This window comes from Macaca thibetana, chromosome 16, assembly GCF_024542745.1.
Source record: "Macaca thibetana thibetana isolate TM-01 chromosome 16, ASM2454274v1, whole genome shotgun sequence".
NCBI lineage: Eukaryota > Metazoa > Chordata > Mammalia > Primates > Cercopithecidae > Macaca > Macaca thibetana.
Genome location: NC_065593.1, coordinates 59,541,013 through 59,558,066, shown reverse-complemented (window position 1 = coordinate 59,558,066; position 17,054 = coordinate 59,541,013). Strand labels below are relative to the sequence as shown.

The 17,054-nt window shown below is 53.4% G+C and overlaps 2 protein-coding genes across 2 annotated transcripts in view; one reads left to right on the top strand and one right to left on the bottom strand.

Annotated features, from left to right (window-relative positions):
- Positions 1-17,054, bottom strand: part of EIF4A3 (eukaryotic translation initiation factor 4A3) — a 321,735-nt gene that overhangs the window by 55,559 nt on the left and 249,122 nt on the right. The window lies entirely within an intron of this gene.
- CARD14 (caspase recruitment domain family member 14) overlaps positions 7,221-17,054 on the top strand; it is a 28,548-nt gene continuing 18,714 nt past the window's right edge. The window contains exons 1-6 of the mRNA XM_050764127.1: positions 7,221-7,445; positions 8,460-8,597; positions 9,879-10,204; positions 14,393-14,560; positions 15,761-15,880; positions 16,783-16,908. Of these exons, the coding sequence (XP_050620084.1) occupies positions 7,235-7,445; positions 8,460-8,597; positions 9,879-10,204; positions 14,393-14,560; positions 15,761-15,880; positions 16,783-16,908 (1,089 nt within the window). The 5' untranslated portion in view covers positions 7,221-7,234. The remainder of the gene's footprint in view (positions 7,446-8,459; positions 8,598-9,878; positions 10,205-14,392; positions 14,561-15,760; positions 15,881-16,782; positions 16,909-17,054) is intronic.

Here is a 17,054-nt window from a genome sequence, read left to right as displayed (position 1 = left end):
CCGAAGTGCTGGGATTGCAGGCGTGAGCCACCGTGCCTGGCCTCTGCTATTTTTCAGTTTGTGGCAGAAAAGTTGTTTTCCTTTCCTCATTTTGTGGTTGCTGCTTTATTCACTTACTTATTTTTTTAACTCTTTAAAAAGCAACATTTGGTTCATTTCGCCAGGAGCTGGGGAGGGAGGTACAGGAGGCTGCCCTGGTCCTGTGTTGGGTTTGACCTGGAGACTTTGGGCTTGACGTGACGGAATGACTGCGCCCACATGGTTGCCATCTAAGTGAGGGGAACCCCAGATGCCTCCGCAGGAGCCAGAAACATTCCTAGGGGGTCACGGGGTCAGCTGAGGTGAACGGGGATTCTGGAATGAGGAAGCCAAGGGGATGGAAGGGAGGAGGCCGGCAGGGGAACGCCCGGAGCACACGCTCCTGCCCGACACCTCCTGGCAGAGAACAGGAGCTGGCAAGAAAGAAACCCCGCTTGTGGTGGGGGCGCTGAACAGGCAGGCCCTGGCTGGGAGGGGGCCCAGCCTAGACTGAAAACGAAGAGAAAGGAAAGAGGGTACCGGTGTCCCATGCACTGTGGACCCCCCAGCCCTGGCCGTGGGGTGGCAGGGGCAGAACCGGTCGCTGCAGGGACCTCCTCAGCCCACCCTCCTCCGGCTTCCTGGCAGGGAGTGGGGTCAGAGAGGGAAGCGGGAGGCAGGGTGGGATCGCCAGTCACTCTCAAATCTTTGTTTGTTTGTTTGTTTGTTTTTAGAGACAGGAACGTCCTATATTGCCTAGACTTGTCTCAAATTCCTGGGCTCAAGCGATCCTCCTACCTCTGCCTTCCAAATTACGGGCGTGAGCCACTGCACCAAGCCCGGATCTTTTTTTTTTTTTTTTTTTTTTTAAACAACTTTGTTGAGATATAACTCACGGCCAGGCGCAGTGGCTCACACCTACAATCCTAGCACTTTTGGAGGCTGAGGTGGGAGGATTGCTTGGACCTAGGAGTTTGAGACCAGCCCAGGCAACATAGTGAGACCCCCATCTCTCCAAAAAAAAAAAAAAAAAAAAAAAAACAATGAGCCTGGCATGGTGGCACATATCTGTAATCCCAGATACTCAGGAGGCTAAGGTAGAGGATCACTTAAGCCCAGGAGATGGACATTGCGGTGAGCAGAGATTGCACCATTGCACTCCAGCCTGAGCAACAGAGCAAGACCTTGTCTCACAAAAAAAAAAAGGAAGAGCTATAACCCACATGGCACACAATTCACCCGTTTACGATGCTTTTAGTGTATTCACAGATAAGTGCAAACAACACCACAGTTAACTTTAGGACATTCCATCTTCTGTGAAGGAAACCATCCCCTACCTTTAGCTACCGTCCTGATAGACAGTGGGCCTGAAGACCCCTCAGTTATGCGAGGCGGGGCTGGAGTCGGGGGCCCTGGGCTGACTTTATTGCTCTGCTATTGCTGCCTTGAAATTCTGAATTTTTTTTTTTTTTTTTTTGAGACAGTGTCTCGCTCTGTCGCCCAGGCTGGAGTGCAGCAGCCGGATCTCAGCTCACTGCAAGCTCCGCCTCCCGGGTTTACACCATTCTCCTGCCTCAGCCTCCTGAGTAGCTGGGACTACAGGCGCCCGCCACCGCGCCCGGCTAGTTTTTTGTATTTTTTAGTAGAGACAGGGTTTCACCGTGTTCGCCAGGATGGTCTCGATCTCCTGACCTCGTGATCCGCCCGCCTCGGCCTCCCAAAGTGCTGGGATTACAGGCTTGAGCCACCGCGCCCGGCCTGAATACGTTTTTAAAACAAGCGCACCGTACTTTCATTTTGCACTGAGCTCCACAGATGATATAGCTGGTCCTGAAGTGGGACAGAGGATCATTCTGACTTGGAGTCAGACTCCAGCGACACAAGCTTCTACTGGGTGGAGGCCGGGAACTCAGGAGCCTTCCATGGGAGCATGCCCATTGGCAGCGCATCCCTGGAGATGGACGGACAATTTCCACATCCCCTTTGCCGCCGTGCACGCTTCCTCTGGCTGCCATCGTAAATTACCGTAAACTGGGTGGCTTAACACAACAGAAAAGTATTTGCTCGTGGTTCTGGAGGCCAGAAGTCCACACTCCAGGGGTCAGCAGGACCGCATCCCCCATGAAGGCTCCAGGGAGGGTCTACCGCATGCCTTCTCTTGAGTTTCTAGTGTTACCACCGACCCTCGGCGTGTCACTCCAGTCTCGGCCTCAGCCAACATGGGGTGGTCACGGGGCGTCTAGGTCTAGGGCCCTTCTCCTCTTCTTCTTCTTCTTCTTCTTTTTTTAAAGACAGAGTCTTGCTCTGTCGTCCAGGCTGGAGTGGAGTGGCACTATCTCAGCTCTGCAACCTATACCTCCCAGGCTCAGGCAATCCTCCCACCTCAGCCTCCTCAGTAGCTACGACTACAGGTGTGTACTACCACACCTGGCTAATTAAAAAAAATTTTTTTTAGGCCGGGTACGGTGGTTCACACCTGTAATCCCAGCACTTTGGGAGGCCGAGGCAGGCGGATCACTTGAGGTCAGGAGATCGAGACCAGCCTGGCCAACATGGTGAAACCCCGTCTCTACTAAAAATACAAAAAGTAGCTGGGCATGGTGGCGCGCACTTGTGATCCCAGCTACTCAGGAGGCTGAGGCAGGAGAATTGCTTGAACACGGGAGGCAGAGGTTGCAGTGAGCCGAGATTGTGCCATTGCACTCCAGCCTGGGTGACAAGAGCAAGACTCTGTCTCAAAAAAAAAAAAAAAAAAAAATTTTAGCAGAGACAAGGTCTTACTGTGTAGCCTGGGCTGGTCTCAAACTCCAGAGTTCAACCAATCTGCCTGCCTTGGCCTTTCAAAGTGTGGGATTATGGGCATGAGCCACAGCACCCAGCCCTTCTCCTCTTGTTATAAGGGCACCCATCCCTGGACGAGGGCCCACCTTAATGACCTCAACTTGATTATGTTGGCAGGGACCTATTCCCAAATGAGGTCCTATTTACAGGTACTGGGGGTCAAAACTCAGCATTCTTTTGGGAGGGGGGCCACAATCGGTGACTCACAAGCCTCAATCACCTGTTCCAGTGAGAAACAGGACTGAGATCAGAAGGAGTGAGGCAGAGCTGCCCTAGGCTGGTTCTCCTCTCCTCCTCACCTGCCGGCCCCGGCCTCTGGGCCCCTCGCTGTCCTCTCCTTGTCTCTTCCGGGCAAGGAGACTCAACAGAAGGATATGAGTAGCCTGGCCCTGTGGGGAGCCCCAGACAGGCCTGTGGACGCTTTGGATAACTGGTGCGCCTATCAACTCTCCTTGATAGTCTAGGGTTCAAAGCCCAGGTACATTCTAGAAGTCTGCTTCCAAGCGCTAAGGAAGCTTCAGTAGTTACTGGGAAAACCACAGGGGTCAAAGGTCTGTCGAGTTATTTCCCGGATCCCAGTTTAACGTCTTTTCCCTGCCGCTTGCGGTTGTTGTGACCGAACTTTGAGTTCTGGAACAGGTCACATGGCTTGAAATCACCGTCAATTCACCTGGTGCTGCTTTGGCTTCAGGCTCTTCCTTCTGCCCAGCTCCATCCTGCCCAGCAGCCTGCAGAGAGGAGGCAGCTGGCACCACACTGGGCTTTGGAGAGGTTGCGGGGACTGAGGACCTCACCCCGCTGCACGGAGCTCCTGCGAAAGCGACCCTGAGACCCCTGGTGAGTACTTCCGGAGACCCGGCTCCTTGGATGGCTTGTGGTGCTGCTCCTGCACACATGACTCTCCGATCATTTTCCATGTTTTATTTAAATTTTTAAATATATATTTTTTTTAATTTTTGAGACAGAGTCTCGCACTGTCACCCAGGCTGGAGTGCAATGACACGATCTCTGCTTACTGCAACCTCTGCCTCCCAGGTTCAAGCGATTCTCCTGCCTCAGCTTCTCAAGTAGCTGGGACTACAGGCACTCGTCACCATGCCTGGCTAATTTTTTTTTTTTTTTTTTTTTTTTTTTTTTTTTGAGATGGAGTCTTGCTCTGTCACCCAGGCTGGAGTGCAGTCGGAAGCGCAAGCTCCGCCTCCCGGGTTTACGCCATTCTCCTGCCTCAGCCTCCTCGAGTAGCTGGGACTACAGGCACCCCACCACCGCGCCCGGCTAGTTTTTTGTATTTTTAGTAGAGACGGGGTTTCACCGTGTTAGCCAGGATGGTCTCGATCTCCTGACCTCGTGATCCGCCCGCCTCGGCCTCCCAAAGTGCTGGGATTACAGGCTTGAGCCACCGCGCCCGGCCCTGGCTAATTTTTATATTTTTTAGTAGCGATGGGGTTCCGCCATATTGGTCAGGCTGGTCTCCAACTCCTGACCTCAGGTGATCCGCCTGCCTTGGCCTCCCAAAGTGCTGGGATTACAGGCATGAGCCACTGCACCTGGCCCATTTTCCATTTTTTAGATGGCAGGTGTTGATTTGCTCTGATTCTCAAGTATTTTTAGCATACAGACCCCTTCAAGAGGCATCTGTCTCCCATGGTCCAGCCTCTCATTCCAAATGAAAAGAATCAGGTCACGGGAATTCATATGGGTCTGTGAGGAATCGCTCCCACCTGTGCCCAAGAGATTAACAAAGGCGGTGGCTGCAGCTCTGTGGGCAGTGGAGAAAAATTAGGCACAACCTGATATCCTCACACAGGAGCATGATATGTCCACGTGGTGATTCATATCATTGAATCCGGTGCACAGTCTGAGGGATCGTGCATGTATCAAGCTGCATGTATCAGTATGAGAAACCTCAGAAGCTGTACAGCCTTGCACAGAACGACAGTTTCTGTGAAGTTCCAGCTAACACTGAAGGTGCTGTTGATGTAAACCTGCTGTCTGCTTGAAGTATCATGCAAAGATACTATATGCTGTTTATACACACTTCCACTTATAGGAAATGATTTTTAAAATATCATTTTTAGGCTGGGCTGTAATCCCAGCACTTTCAGAGGCTGAGGTAGACAGATCACTTGAGCCTAGGAGTTCGAGACCAGCCTGGGCAACATAGGGAGATTCCATCTCTACAAAAATTAAAAAATAAGCCAGGCATGGTGGCGCATGCCTGTGGCTTCAGGTACTTGAGAGACTGAGGTGGGTGGATTGCTTGGTTCTGGGAGCTCAAGGCTGCAGTGAGCCACGATCACCTCACTGCATTCCAGCCTGGGCAACAGAGCAAGACCCTACCTCAAAAAAAAAATTTTTTTTAAATGATTTTTAGAATGTCTGGCCAGAGAGGGAGGGAAGAGGGACTGAAGAGAACAAAAGGCGCCATCTGTCTCTCGTTTCCTTAAAAAGAAACTTGAAGTGCAGAATGTCAAGATGGTTGAATCCACACAGTGGGTACGCGGATATTTGTTATTTGCAGGATATTTGTTATTTGGAGGATTTTTTTAATATGCTGGAAACAGTGCACAGTGTTAAAACATTTTAAAATTATTTAGATGGATTCATGAGCTAATGGCCTTATGTTGATGCCACATAGGGGCTCAGACAGGGGCACAGCGGGGGACACAGCTTATCTCCAAAGCTAGGGTGCCTGGGCCTCTTGCTGGGATGGGAGGCTGGGCAGGTGACCGCTGAGGACCTCCAACAGCTCTTAGAGTCTGCACTAGCCAGCGTGTCCCCTGAAGAGCAGGCGTTCCGGGCTGTAACGGCAACATGCTTCATGTACTCTGTCCAGACAGACCTGGGCTTGGGACATCAGCCCTGGTGGTAGCCCCAGACCAGCTGCAGCTCAGCCCTTTCGGGGACCTGTCCACCCTCTGTCTGCCTGGCCACCTTTGTAAGCCCACACTCTCCGCAGCCGAGCCGTTACGTGCTGGCCGTTACGACCCTGAAGCATCTTCCCCAAGGCACTTGTGCCCGGTGTCATTCCCCAGCACATTTCCCTCACGTGGAGTCCTCTGTGCAGTCCTCTGTATCAGTGTCCTGGGCCGCTGCAAACAAGGGACCACCTGCTAGGTAGCTGAAAACAATAGGAACTTTTTTGTTGTTTTTTTAGACAGAGTCTCGCTATGTCACCCAGGCTGGAGTGCAGTGGCACGATCTCGGCTCTAGAGAAGCCGACAGTCTTGCTTCTAATGAAAATTACCTTTCGTGAAGAATATATAAAGCAGCATTTCCAAAGTGTAGCACCCCTACTGTTATTTGTTTGTTTGTGTGTGTGTTTACTGAGACAGGGTCTCCCTGTGTCACCCAGGCTGGAGTGCAGTGGCACAATTTCAGCTCACCACAACCTCTGCCTCCCAGGCTCAAATGATCCTCCTGCCTCAGCCTCCTGAGTAGCTGGGATTGCAGGTGCATACCACCATACCTGGCTAATTTTTGTATTTTTAGTAGAGACAGGGTTTCACCATGTTGGCCAGGCTGGTCTCGAACTCCTAGGTTTGAGCAATCCTTCCGCCTTGGCCTCTCAAAGTGCTGGGATTATAGGCATGAGCCAATATGCCTAGCCTACTACCATTATTTTGGATGAATTTCTTTCTTTTTTTTTTTTGAGACGGAGTATCGCTGTGTCACCCAGCCTGGAATGCAGTGGCGTGATCTCGGCTCATTGCACGCTCTGCCTCCCAGGTTCACGCCATTCTCCTGCCTCAGCCTCCCCAGTAGCTGGGACAACAGGCTCCCACCACCACACCTGGCTAATTTTTTTTGGTATTTTTAGTACAGACGGGGTTTCACCATGTTAGCCAGGATGGTCTCAATCTCCTGACCTCATGATCTGCCCACCTCGGCCAGGCGTGAGCCACCTCACCCGGCCAAAAAAAATAAGTATTTATTTACTTTAATTTTTTAGAAAAAGCTGTAACTGACACAACAAAGTGTGAATTAGCGACGTTATTGCTTAGGATTGGGGTAGAGCAGGTGGGGCCATAGCACTCAGTCTTATGCAGAGGGAGAAACCAGCATGGCAAAGACCGTCAAGGTTGTTCCAACACCATGGTGATGAGTATAATCATCTTCAAAGCAGATCTTATCCTGTGATGGGCATCTGGACATTTTGTCGTCATGGGAGTTTGTCCTTGCAGGCGTTACCATGCTGCTTCCTCTGCTGTAAACATCCCAGGACCGTGGGTTCTGACTGGCAAAGAGTGCATCTTGCAAATTTTACGATGGAGTTAATTTTAAAATGGTGTCACCCTGGCTGTCCTGGGCTCCTGCTTACCTGACAGCTCCACCCCCATGGCCACCCCTCCTAGGGTCCTTCCAGCGCCCAGCCATGGGGGAACTGTGCCGCAAGGACTCTGCGCTCACAGCACTGGACGAGGAGACGCTGTGGGACATGATGGAGAGCCACCGCCACAGGATCGTGCGCTGCATCTGCCCCAGCCGCCTCACTCCCTACCTGCGCCAGGCCAAGGTGCTGTGCCAGCTGGACGAGGAGGAGGTGCTGCACAGCCCCCGGCTCACCAACAGCGCCATGAGGGCCGGTGAGAGCAGCTCCCTCTTCCCCACCTCTTCCAACTTCCTGCGGCCCCAGGTGTTCCTTGGCTTTCGGTCCACATAGCTCCACTGTCTGCCTCTATCTTCAGGGGTTCTCTTCTCATCGTGTCTCTTATAAAAACACTTGCTCTTGCATTTAGGGCCCACCTGGATAATCAGGTTCATCTGATCTTGAAATCATTAACTTATATCTGCAAAGGCCCTTTTCCCACAAAAGGTCACCTGGACAGGTTCCAGATGAACATGTCTTTGAAGGGGAACCACCATTCACACCACTACCGATGTCTTTGGAGTCCATTCTGATGGTCCCACTAGCTGTGTTTATTCATTAAAAAATGAGGATGCTAATGGCTTTACCATATAAAGTTGTTAGGAGAAGCAAGTGAGTTAGTTTATAAAATACTGCAAAGCTGGGGCTATAGAAAACAGGCAGTAGGTGGTAGCTGTCAACATGGTAATATTCATGCATGTTGGCGAATGAACCCCAAACACAGGAGAGATTAATCCTCGCTAGTCATTCTGACTGAGAGAGATGGGCTCTGGGCCCTGGGTGTGGAAGGCCCCGAGGCTCCCTGGGACCTGTCCCCTGCAGCCCTGGGGTGCCACTCTGCTTCTTTCTGTGCATGGCTCCGAAGCTGATGGCACTGTGGTGGGACCCTGCGTCTGCACCACCCACCGACTTGCCAGGGAGGTGCTTGCAAGCAGGGACCGACCTCCTCACCCAGTCCCCGTCCCCCCACGCTTGCCAGAGCACTTGGGTTGCAGTTTTTGCTCAATAAATGTCAGCTTTACTTCTCAAGTCTGACTGAGGTCATGTGGGTAAAGGGAGCCTGTGAGAGTAGTGAGGACGCATCCCACCCAGCAGATCCCGGAAAACTGCTTTTACCTCCCAATTCTTAGATGTGCGGGGGGTTTCCCCAGCCCCAGGCCCCTCCCCCGTGGGGAAGCCAGCCAGCGAGCCCAGCCCCCTTGGTAGCTAACAGACGGTTCTGCCTCCCAAGGGCACTTGCTGGATTTGCTGAAGACTCGAGGGAAGAACGGGGCCATCGCCTTCCTGGAGAGCCTGAAGTTCCACAACCCTGACGTCTACACCCTGGTCACTGGGCTGCAGCCTGACGTCGACTTTAGCAACTTTAGCGGTGAGCGCTCCGACTCTGATCGCAGGCACTGCCTAGGAACCTCAGGCTCCTGGTAACCCCAGGTGCCCCGCTCACCTGCCGACTCGCCCTTCTCCCCCTTCCCTCCAGGCTGCAGTCCCTGTCCCAGCCCCAGCACTCTGAGGGTGAGGAACCCCTCCCTGTATTGGGGGTGGGTAGGATAAGGAGCCCCTGCGCCTTGGCTCTAGAGGGTTGGTCCTTAATTACCCAGCGCCAAGAGGAGACCCCTGAGGGATGGGGTAGGGCGATCTGCTTGGAGAGACACAAGCAAAGGGCAAGGGACTGTCTCCTGGAGTCCGCCTTTAACCTTGCAGCTTTGCTGGAGGGGCCAGAACAGCCCAGGCCCAGCTCCTAGGAGGCGACAGAGGGTACAGGGCCGCAGAGCCTTCTGTGCTGCTCACCGTTTTCCTTCAGGGAGTAATTCTAGGCTTCCCTGGAGGAACTGTTGAAAGATTTATGTATCGAAAGGAGCAGGGGCCGGGCGCGGTGGCTCAAGCCTGTAATCCCAGCACTTTGGGAGGCCGAGACGGGCGGATCACGAGGTCAGGAGATCGAGACCATCCTGGCGAACACGGTGAAACCCCGTCTCTACTAAAAAATACAAAAAACTAGCCGGGCGAGGCGGCGGGCGCCTGTAGTCCCAGCTACTCGGGAGGCTGAGGCAGGAGAATGGCGTGAACCCGGGGGGCGGAGCTTGCAGTGAGCTGAGATCCGGCCACTGCACTCCAGCCCGGGCGACAGAGCCAGACTCCGTCTCAAAAAAAAAAAAAAAAAAAAAAAAAGAAAGGAGCAGGACTCACATGACCCAAAACGGTGGAGAACAGACCATTTTCCCCGTATTCCCACACAGTGTGTGTTTATGTTCTTCAGAGTTCTAGTACATGGATTCGTATTCTTGTTTTATCTTTTTCTCGGGATAACATTAAAATGAGTTAGCACTGAGCGCATCTCAGCTACCAAGGAGGGTCATTAAGTCTCAACAGTGGGGTCTCATGGGGAAGGTCAGAGTGGGTAACCCTCATGCCAAAATCGGGAGTCACGCTGTTTATTCAACCAAAGGACCAAGTCTGCTTGAGGCCCAGGAGCTTTTAAGGAGACCAGCAGGTTAAAGTTGGGGGCCTGCTGGGGAGTCTGGGCAAGGCTGTGGGGGCATGGGAGCAATGCGTTGGCCCACCGGCCCACCTGCACACCTGTCACATGCCCATCTGCCCACATGCTCAGCTTCCCACCTGCTCACTTGCCCACCTGCCCATCTTCCCACAGGTCTCATGGAGACATCCAAGCTGACCGAGTGCCTGGCTGGGGCCATCGGCAGCCTGCAAGAAGAGCTGAACCAGGAGAAGGGGCAGAAGGAGGTGCTGCTGCGGCGGTGCCAGCAGCTGCAGGAGCGCCTGGGCCTGGCCGAGACCCGTGCCGAGGGCCTGCACCAGCTGGAGGCTGACCACAGCCGCATGAAGCGTGAGGTTAGCACCCACTTCCACGAGGTGCTGAGGCTGAAGGACGAGATGCTCAGTCTCTCGCTGCACTACAGCAGCGCCCTGCAGGAGAAGGAGCTGGCCGCCTCACGCTGCCGCAGCCTGCAGGAGGAGGTAGGGGGACACCCTGCACCCCAGCGGGACCCTGCTGCTGTCTGCCCCCAGGCCTTTGTACTAGCTGGTCCACCTGCCTGGAACTCCTTTCCCCTCTTCCTTGTCTAACACTTCCCTGCCCCAAGACCCTTGGCTGAGACCCCTCTGGGAAGCTGATCCTTCCCCTCCCCTGGAGGCCACCCAGGCCCCTCCGTGTAGCCTGCATGGCGGCGAGGTGTGCCTTGTCCAGTCGCTGCCCATGGCCTGGCCGGCATGTCTGTGAACTGCCCATCCTGCCAACGCCTGGGCAGATCTGGACACTCTGGGCTCCATATTTGTAGAGCCACCTGCATCCCACTGCCCAGCTGCAGCAGTGACACGGGATAGTCAGTCTCTGTCGTCCTCCTTTGTCCTTCTCAGCTGGTCCTGGCCTCAGGCGGGGAGGGCAGGAGGGTTCTCAACTCAGGCCTCTGAAACTCAGTGTGTTTCACTCATTTTTCTTTGGGGCTAATGACCTGACTGTTGGGTAAAAGGCTTCTCAAAATATGGAGGATGTGCACTCCTTGTCATTTTGGCATTTTCTTTTTACCTTTATTTTTATTACTATTATTTTTAATTTTTTAGAGATAGTGTCTCACTCTGTCACCAAGGCCGGAGTACAGTGGTGCAGTCCCAGCTCACTACAGCCTCAAACTCCGGAGCTCAAGGGATCCCATCCCCAGCCTCCTGAGTAGCTGGGACTGCAGACTGTGCCACCCACCCAGCTAATTAAAAAAAAAAATTTTTTTGAGATGGGGCTCTCACTATGTTGTCCAGGCTGATCTCGAACTCTTGGGCTCCTCCCACCCTGGCCTCCCAAAGTGCTGGGATTACAGGTGTGAGCCCCTGCGCTGGCCAGCACTTTGCCTTTTTTTAAAAAATTTTTTTTATTTTTTTATTATTTTTATTTTTTTTTTTTGAGATGGAGTCTTGCTCATCACCCAGGCTGCAGTGCAGTGGCGCAATCTCGGCTCACTGCAAGCTCCGCCTCCCAGGTTCATGCCATTCTCCTGCCTCAGCCTCCCGAGTAGCTGGGACTACAGGTGCCCGCCACCGCGCCCGGCTAGTTTTTTGTATTTTTAGCAGAGACGTGCTTTCACTGTGTTAGCCAGGATGGTCTCGATCTCCTGACCTCGTGATCTGCCCGCCTTGGCCTCCCAAAGTGCTGGGATTACAGGCGTGAGCCCCTGCGCCAGCCAGCCCTTTGCCTTTAATCATGGCATTTGTTGTTTGTTTTTAATTTGTTACTTCTCATTTAGAAATTATTTCAAATATATATTTTTAAATCACACAAATAAAAACAGTACAAAGAATACCCACCTACCCTTGCTTTATCATTTATACCTTTACTCTCTCATGGCCCTTTACCCCCACCAAACCCTTCAATGTCTGCTTCCTGAAAATAAGCACATAGTCCTGTATAGCCACAGTGCAGTTCTCAACTTCAGTCTTTTTGGTATGGACACCCTGTTTTTATCCAATCCTTCTGTGTTCCGGTTTTATCATCTGTCCCAGTGACCCCTTCACAGCCTTCCCCCCAGCCCAGGGTCGGGCCCTGCATTCCGCCGTTCCTCTCTTTATCCTCCTTGCCTTTGTTTGGGAACAGCCCACAGCCTTTCTTTGTCTATTACGAGGTGGCCCCCTTTAAAGCCCTCACCCCTTCCCTTCGATGATAGATGGCCTCTCATTTGGGGGTTTGTCTTGTGTTTCCCACGTGTAGACAGAAGTTATGTTCTTTGGCCAGGACCCTGCACAGGGGCTGCTGGCCTGACTCAGGGCATCCCCTGAGAGCTCTCGAGGTCCTGTTGCCCCTCACAGGGGATGTCACCCTCCACCACTTGCCAAGGTGCAGCCCAGTTGCTCTACTGCAGAATTGCTCTTTCTTTTCTTCCCTGCAACTGATAAGCATCTCGGGTGTGCGGCGCTGAGACCAGCACGCGCCATGCTCCTGGGGGACATTTCCTGGGACGTTGCTGTGGGGACTCTGGCGGGAGCTGGTCTCTACCCTGGGGGTTGTGAATAATGACCATGCCAGTGCCCCACTTTGCTGCTGCCCACGGCCTCTGCCTTCCCTTCTCCCGTGGCTGACTCTGTTCTTGGCGCAGTTCATGGGTTCCTACTCTGCAGGGGTCTGACCTCTCACTGTCCTTAATGATTCTGGTCTCAAATGGACCCAGATGTGACCCATGGAGCCCTCAACCAGCTCCATGTCCTGAGACAGGTCCCTTGTTTTTGGAGCACCAACTTCTTATCTGGCCTCACAAGATATTACAGGATCATCTTGTACCCGGCCTACCCCAAATCCAGGCTCAGCCCATTCTCTGAGGGCCCCACTTCCTTTTTTTTCTTTTTATTTTTTGGTTTGTTTTTTTGAGACGGAGTCTCACTCTACCACCCAAGCTGGAGTGCAGTGGCGCCATCTCAGCCCACTGCAACCTCTGTCTCCCGGGTTCAATCAATTCTTCTGCCTCAGCCTCCTGAGTAGCTGGGATTATAGGCGAGCAGCACCACGCCTGGCTAATTTTTTGTATTTTTAGTAGAGACGGGGTTTCACCATGTTGGCCAGGCTGGTCTCACACTCCTGACCTCAGGCGATCTGCCCACCTCAGTCTCCCAAAGTGCTGGAATTACAGGCATGAGCCACAGCGCCTGGACTCCTGTCTCCTTTTAGAGAACAAGATCTGGGCGTAGGTGTGCCCATCACTACTGGGGTGTCTGCTTCTCAGCCCTTTCAGGGAACAGAGCTAGGAAACACACATACACGTTTGGAAATATACATATACATACGCACATACATACTTGTCTGTGTCCACACACATACTCATATGCATGGAAGTATACATACAGTTCACATGCGTACTTCAGAAATCTTGTGTTCTCACCCATACCTCTAATTCCAACCCATGCCCCGCGGCTTTTTCTTGCCTTCTCCCGTTCCGTATGTGTGTGTTCCTTCCCCAGTGGGAACCCTGCTCCCAGCGTGACCAGCACATTCCGCCATGCTCAGTCCTACAGTACATCTCACATCGCTTCAGAATCGCTCTGCCCATACCACTGCCATTAACAACCCCACTCAGATGAGCACTGGATTTGTTTGTAATTCACCCCTCCACCACCACCCAGTCTTGCTCAAGGCTGAGGGTTTGTAATCAAACACCGTGTTTGTGAGTCACTGTAGCTTCGCTCTCTCTGTCGTTGTCTGTCTGTCTCTCTCTTCATTGTGGTTATGGCATCTGTGGGAAATAGAATTCGGTTCATTTGTTCTGGTTCACTTTCAGTCTCATGTTTTCCTGTTCCCTTCCAACTCTGACTTGATTTTACTTTTGGAATCTGTAGACTGTGACGTGCCCAGCCCAGCTGGACCATTGTAGGAGCTGGGTACTTGCGAATTGAGAATGTGCTAAGCGGGTGTCGGGAGGGGAACGTCCAGGTGGAAAGGTCCTTCTTGGCCACAGCCCAGGGGTGAACACCAGCACCCACCCTGACATACAGACTTCCCGGGCTTGCCTCATGGGAGAAGTCCTGCCTCCCCAGGGCTGCCACGCCAGGATGGGAAGAGGCCGGACCCGTTGCTCAAGCTTCGAGTTTCTGCTGTCCAGAGGAAGGCGGCCAGCAGGACCTGGTGGGACAGTCCTGGAAGGCCAGGGCCCTGCACACAGATTGCAAATCAGTACAAGGGCTTTGCTGTCTGAATAGCCCCAGTCCCACGTTCCCAGGCACATCCACCCCATCCGACCTGGCTTTCCTCTCTGTCACTTCTTACTGATTCCCATGACGCCAAATTCCCTTTATTGATGTATTTAGAAGAATATGGACAAGCAGGGAAGCCGGGGAGCATGCTGGCCATCACTGCCGGCTGCTCAGCTGTAGAGATCCAGGAGCTGGTTATCAAGGCCTCTTGGTCTATTCCTGGGACCCTAACCCTGCATGGAGTTCAACCATGGTGCCTCATCTACACAACAGAGCTGAAAGGCCTCTGTCCTCCCAGCCCCAGACGAATATTTGGGACTATTCATTAGGTGAACTCTTTTGTGGGTTTTTCAGTCTCAAGGCCGCAAGCCCCCTGAGTGTGAAAAGCATCATCAGGAGGAAGGGTGAGAAATCCACCCAGCTCCTGGTCAGGGGAGAAGCTGTTTCCATCGCCCTTCCTGTCGCCTCCCCCCTGCACAGCTGTATCTACTGAGGCAGGAGCTGCAGCGAGTCAACGTGGTTTCCTCCTGCGAGCTGGAACTGCAAGAGCAGTCCCTGAGGACAGCCAGCGACCAGGAGTCCGGAGACGAGGAGCTGAACCGCCTGAAGGAGGAGAATGAGAAACTGCGCTCGCTGACTTTCAGCCTGGTAGGTTCCGGTCCCCCGGGCGGAGAGCAGCCTCCTGCCTTGGGGGCTTGGCCCCAGGCTGTGGGGTTTCTGGCAGATGGTTTAATTAAGGTGAGGCGAAGGACAGGAGGTGAAATTCGGTGACTCTTCTCACCCACTTTCTCTTTACCTCCTTCCTTCCTGCTGTTCCCCAGACCCCAAAATTGGCACAATTAAAAGCTGCTGGAACCAGTATTAAAAGCTGGAACTGGGCACAGTGGCTCATTCCTGTAATCCCAGCACTTGGGAGGCCGAGATGGGCGGATAGCTTGAGCTCAGGAGTTCAAGACCAGCCTGGGCCACGTGGCGAGACCCCATCTCTACAAAAAACACAAGAAGTAGCCGGGCATGGTGGTGCACACCTGTGGTCCCAGCTACTCAGGAGGCTGAGAGGGGAGGATCGCTTGACCCTGACAGTTTCAGGCTGCAGGGAGCTGAGATCACGGCACTGCACTCCAGCCTGGGCGACAGAGGGAGACCCTGTTTCAAACAAATGAAAATGAAAATGAAAGCCGCTGGAGGTGCATCACAATGCCCCACTCGGTGGGTTTACTGCAGCCACTGTGTTTTGGAGGGGACTTGGCCAATTGTAAAACATGGGATTCGTGTTAAAGATGGGGAAAGAAACCTTTCTGCCTGGAAAGATTCCGCCCTCTGGGCCTCATGTTCACGGGAGAGAGGGCGGTTCTGAAGCAGAGCAGTGAGTGAGCAATGACCCTCGGCTTCTCCTCCTCGCCCCTCTCAGTAGATTAGTATTGAGATATTCCTTCCACAAGCATTCACTGGGCCTGGGGCACCAGCCCTCCTGCAGCCTGGATTGTGTCCCTGTTTATTAGCTGCTTCCTGGGAAGTGAGTGTCAGAGGGAACAACCCGTCTGCTGGTTTCTCCCTCGCCGCGGAACTGCCGGGAGATCTGCTGGAGGAGAGGCCTGACCTGGTAAAGGGAGGAATCGGTGTCCTGAGAGGTCGCCAGCTTCCTGCGTTCCTTTCTCCTTGGACGTGAATGTGCACGTTTTCCAGGCGTGGTGGGTGGCTCTTCCGTGGCTTCTCCCCGCCCAGTGTACAGACTGCGTCCGTCCACACACCTGACCGTGAAGTTGCCGCCGTCTCCTTGGGATTCTGCTTGCCTAGGGCAGGCCTCTGGGGAAGCCAGCACCCCAAAATGACCTCTCTCTGCCCCAGGCGGAGAAGGACATTCTGGAGCAGAGCCTGGACGAGGCGCGGGGGAGCCGACAGGAGCTGGTGGAGCGCATCCACTCACTGCGGGAGCGGGCCGTGGCCGCTGAGAGGCAGCGAGAGCAGGTGCCGTGTGACCCCTTCCTCTCCTGTGACCCTCCTGGGGCTGGTCCCGGGGGCGCGGACAGGTCCGTGGGGAAGCCAGATTCCTTCATCCACACCGAGCTCACATAATTTTGCTGAACGAAACGGTCGACCTGCTTTGTCAGCGCCACCCTGAGCTCCGACTCACACCCCACAGCTAAGACCATGGTCAGGCAGATGCGTGATTCAAACACAGGGGATTTCAGGGCCCGGGGCCCCAGGGAGAGCCAGGGACTTAGGTGAGGAGGGAACGGGGAGGAAAGGAGACGGTGGAAGAGAAGAGGACAGGGAGGGGGAATTTTTTTTGAGACATTAAAAAAGCAAAACACAACTATGCATGTAACATCCACTCATTGTTTTAATTCAGATATAAACAGCCTAAGCAACTGTCTTGATGTGCCTCGAAATCTAGCACTTAAGAGACGAGTGAGGCCAGGCACGGTGGCCCACACGTATAATCAGCACTTTGGGAGGCCGAGGCAGGCAGATTACTTGAGGCCAGGGGTTCGAGACCAGCCTGGCCAATATAGTGAGACCCTGTCTCTACTAAAAATAAAAAATTAGCTGTATTTTTTTTAGTAGAGGGCCTGGTGGTGTGTGCCTGTAATCCCAGCTACTAGGGAGGCAGAGGTATGAGAATCGCTTGAACCGTGGAAGCAGAGGTTGCAGTGAGCTGAGATCGTGCTGCTGCACTCTAGCCTTGGCATTGCAGCAAGTCTCCGTCTCAAAAAAAAAAAAAAAAAAAAGAGAGACGAGTGAGAATTGACCTTATTTCATCCCTAGAACTACCTCCCTCCCTCCACCCCTGGGCTCCCCGACCCCCTCCTCAGCCCAGACCCTCAGAGCTGCTGAGCTCCACAGGCCATGTGTCCCACTCTGTCCAGTACTGGGAAGAGAAGGAACAGACGCTGCTGCAGTTCCGGAAGAGTACGATGGCCTGCCAGCTCTACAGGGAGAAGGTGAACGCGCTGCAGGCCCAGGTGTGCGAGCTGCAGAAGGAGCGAGACCAGGTACCTAAGAGGCCAGGCCCACCCCGCCACCCAGTGCTTGCTTCCCCAGGGGAGGGCTGGTTCCGGGGACAGTCTCATAGCTCCCTGTCCTCGATGGCAGCTGGTCCCAGATTACAGGGTCTCTTTCCTTGATCCACATGACGTTT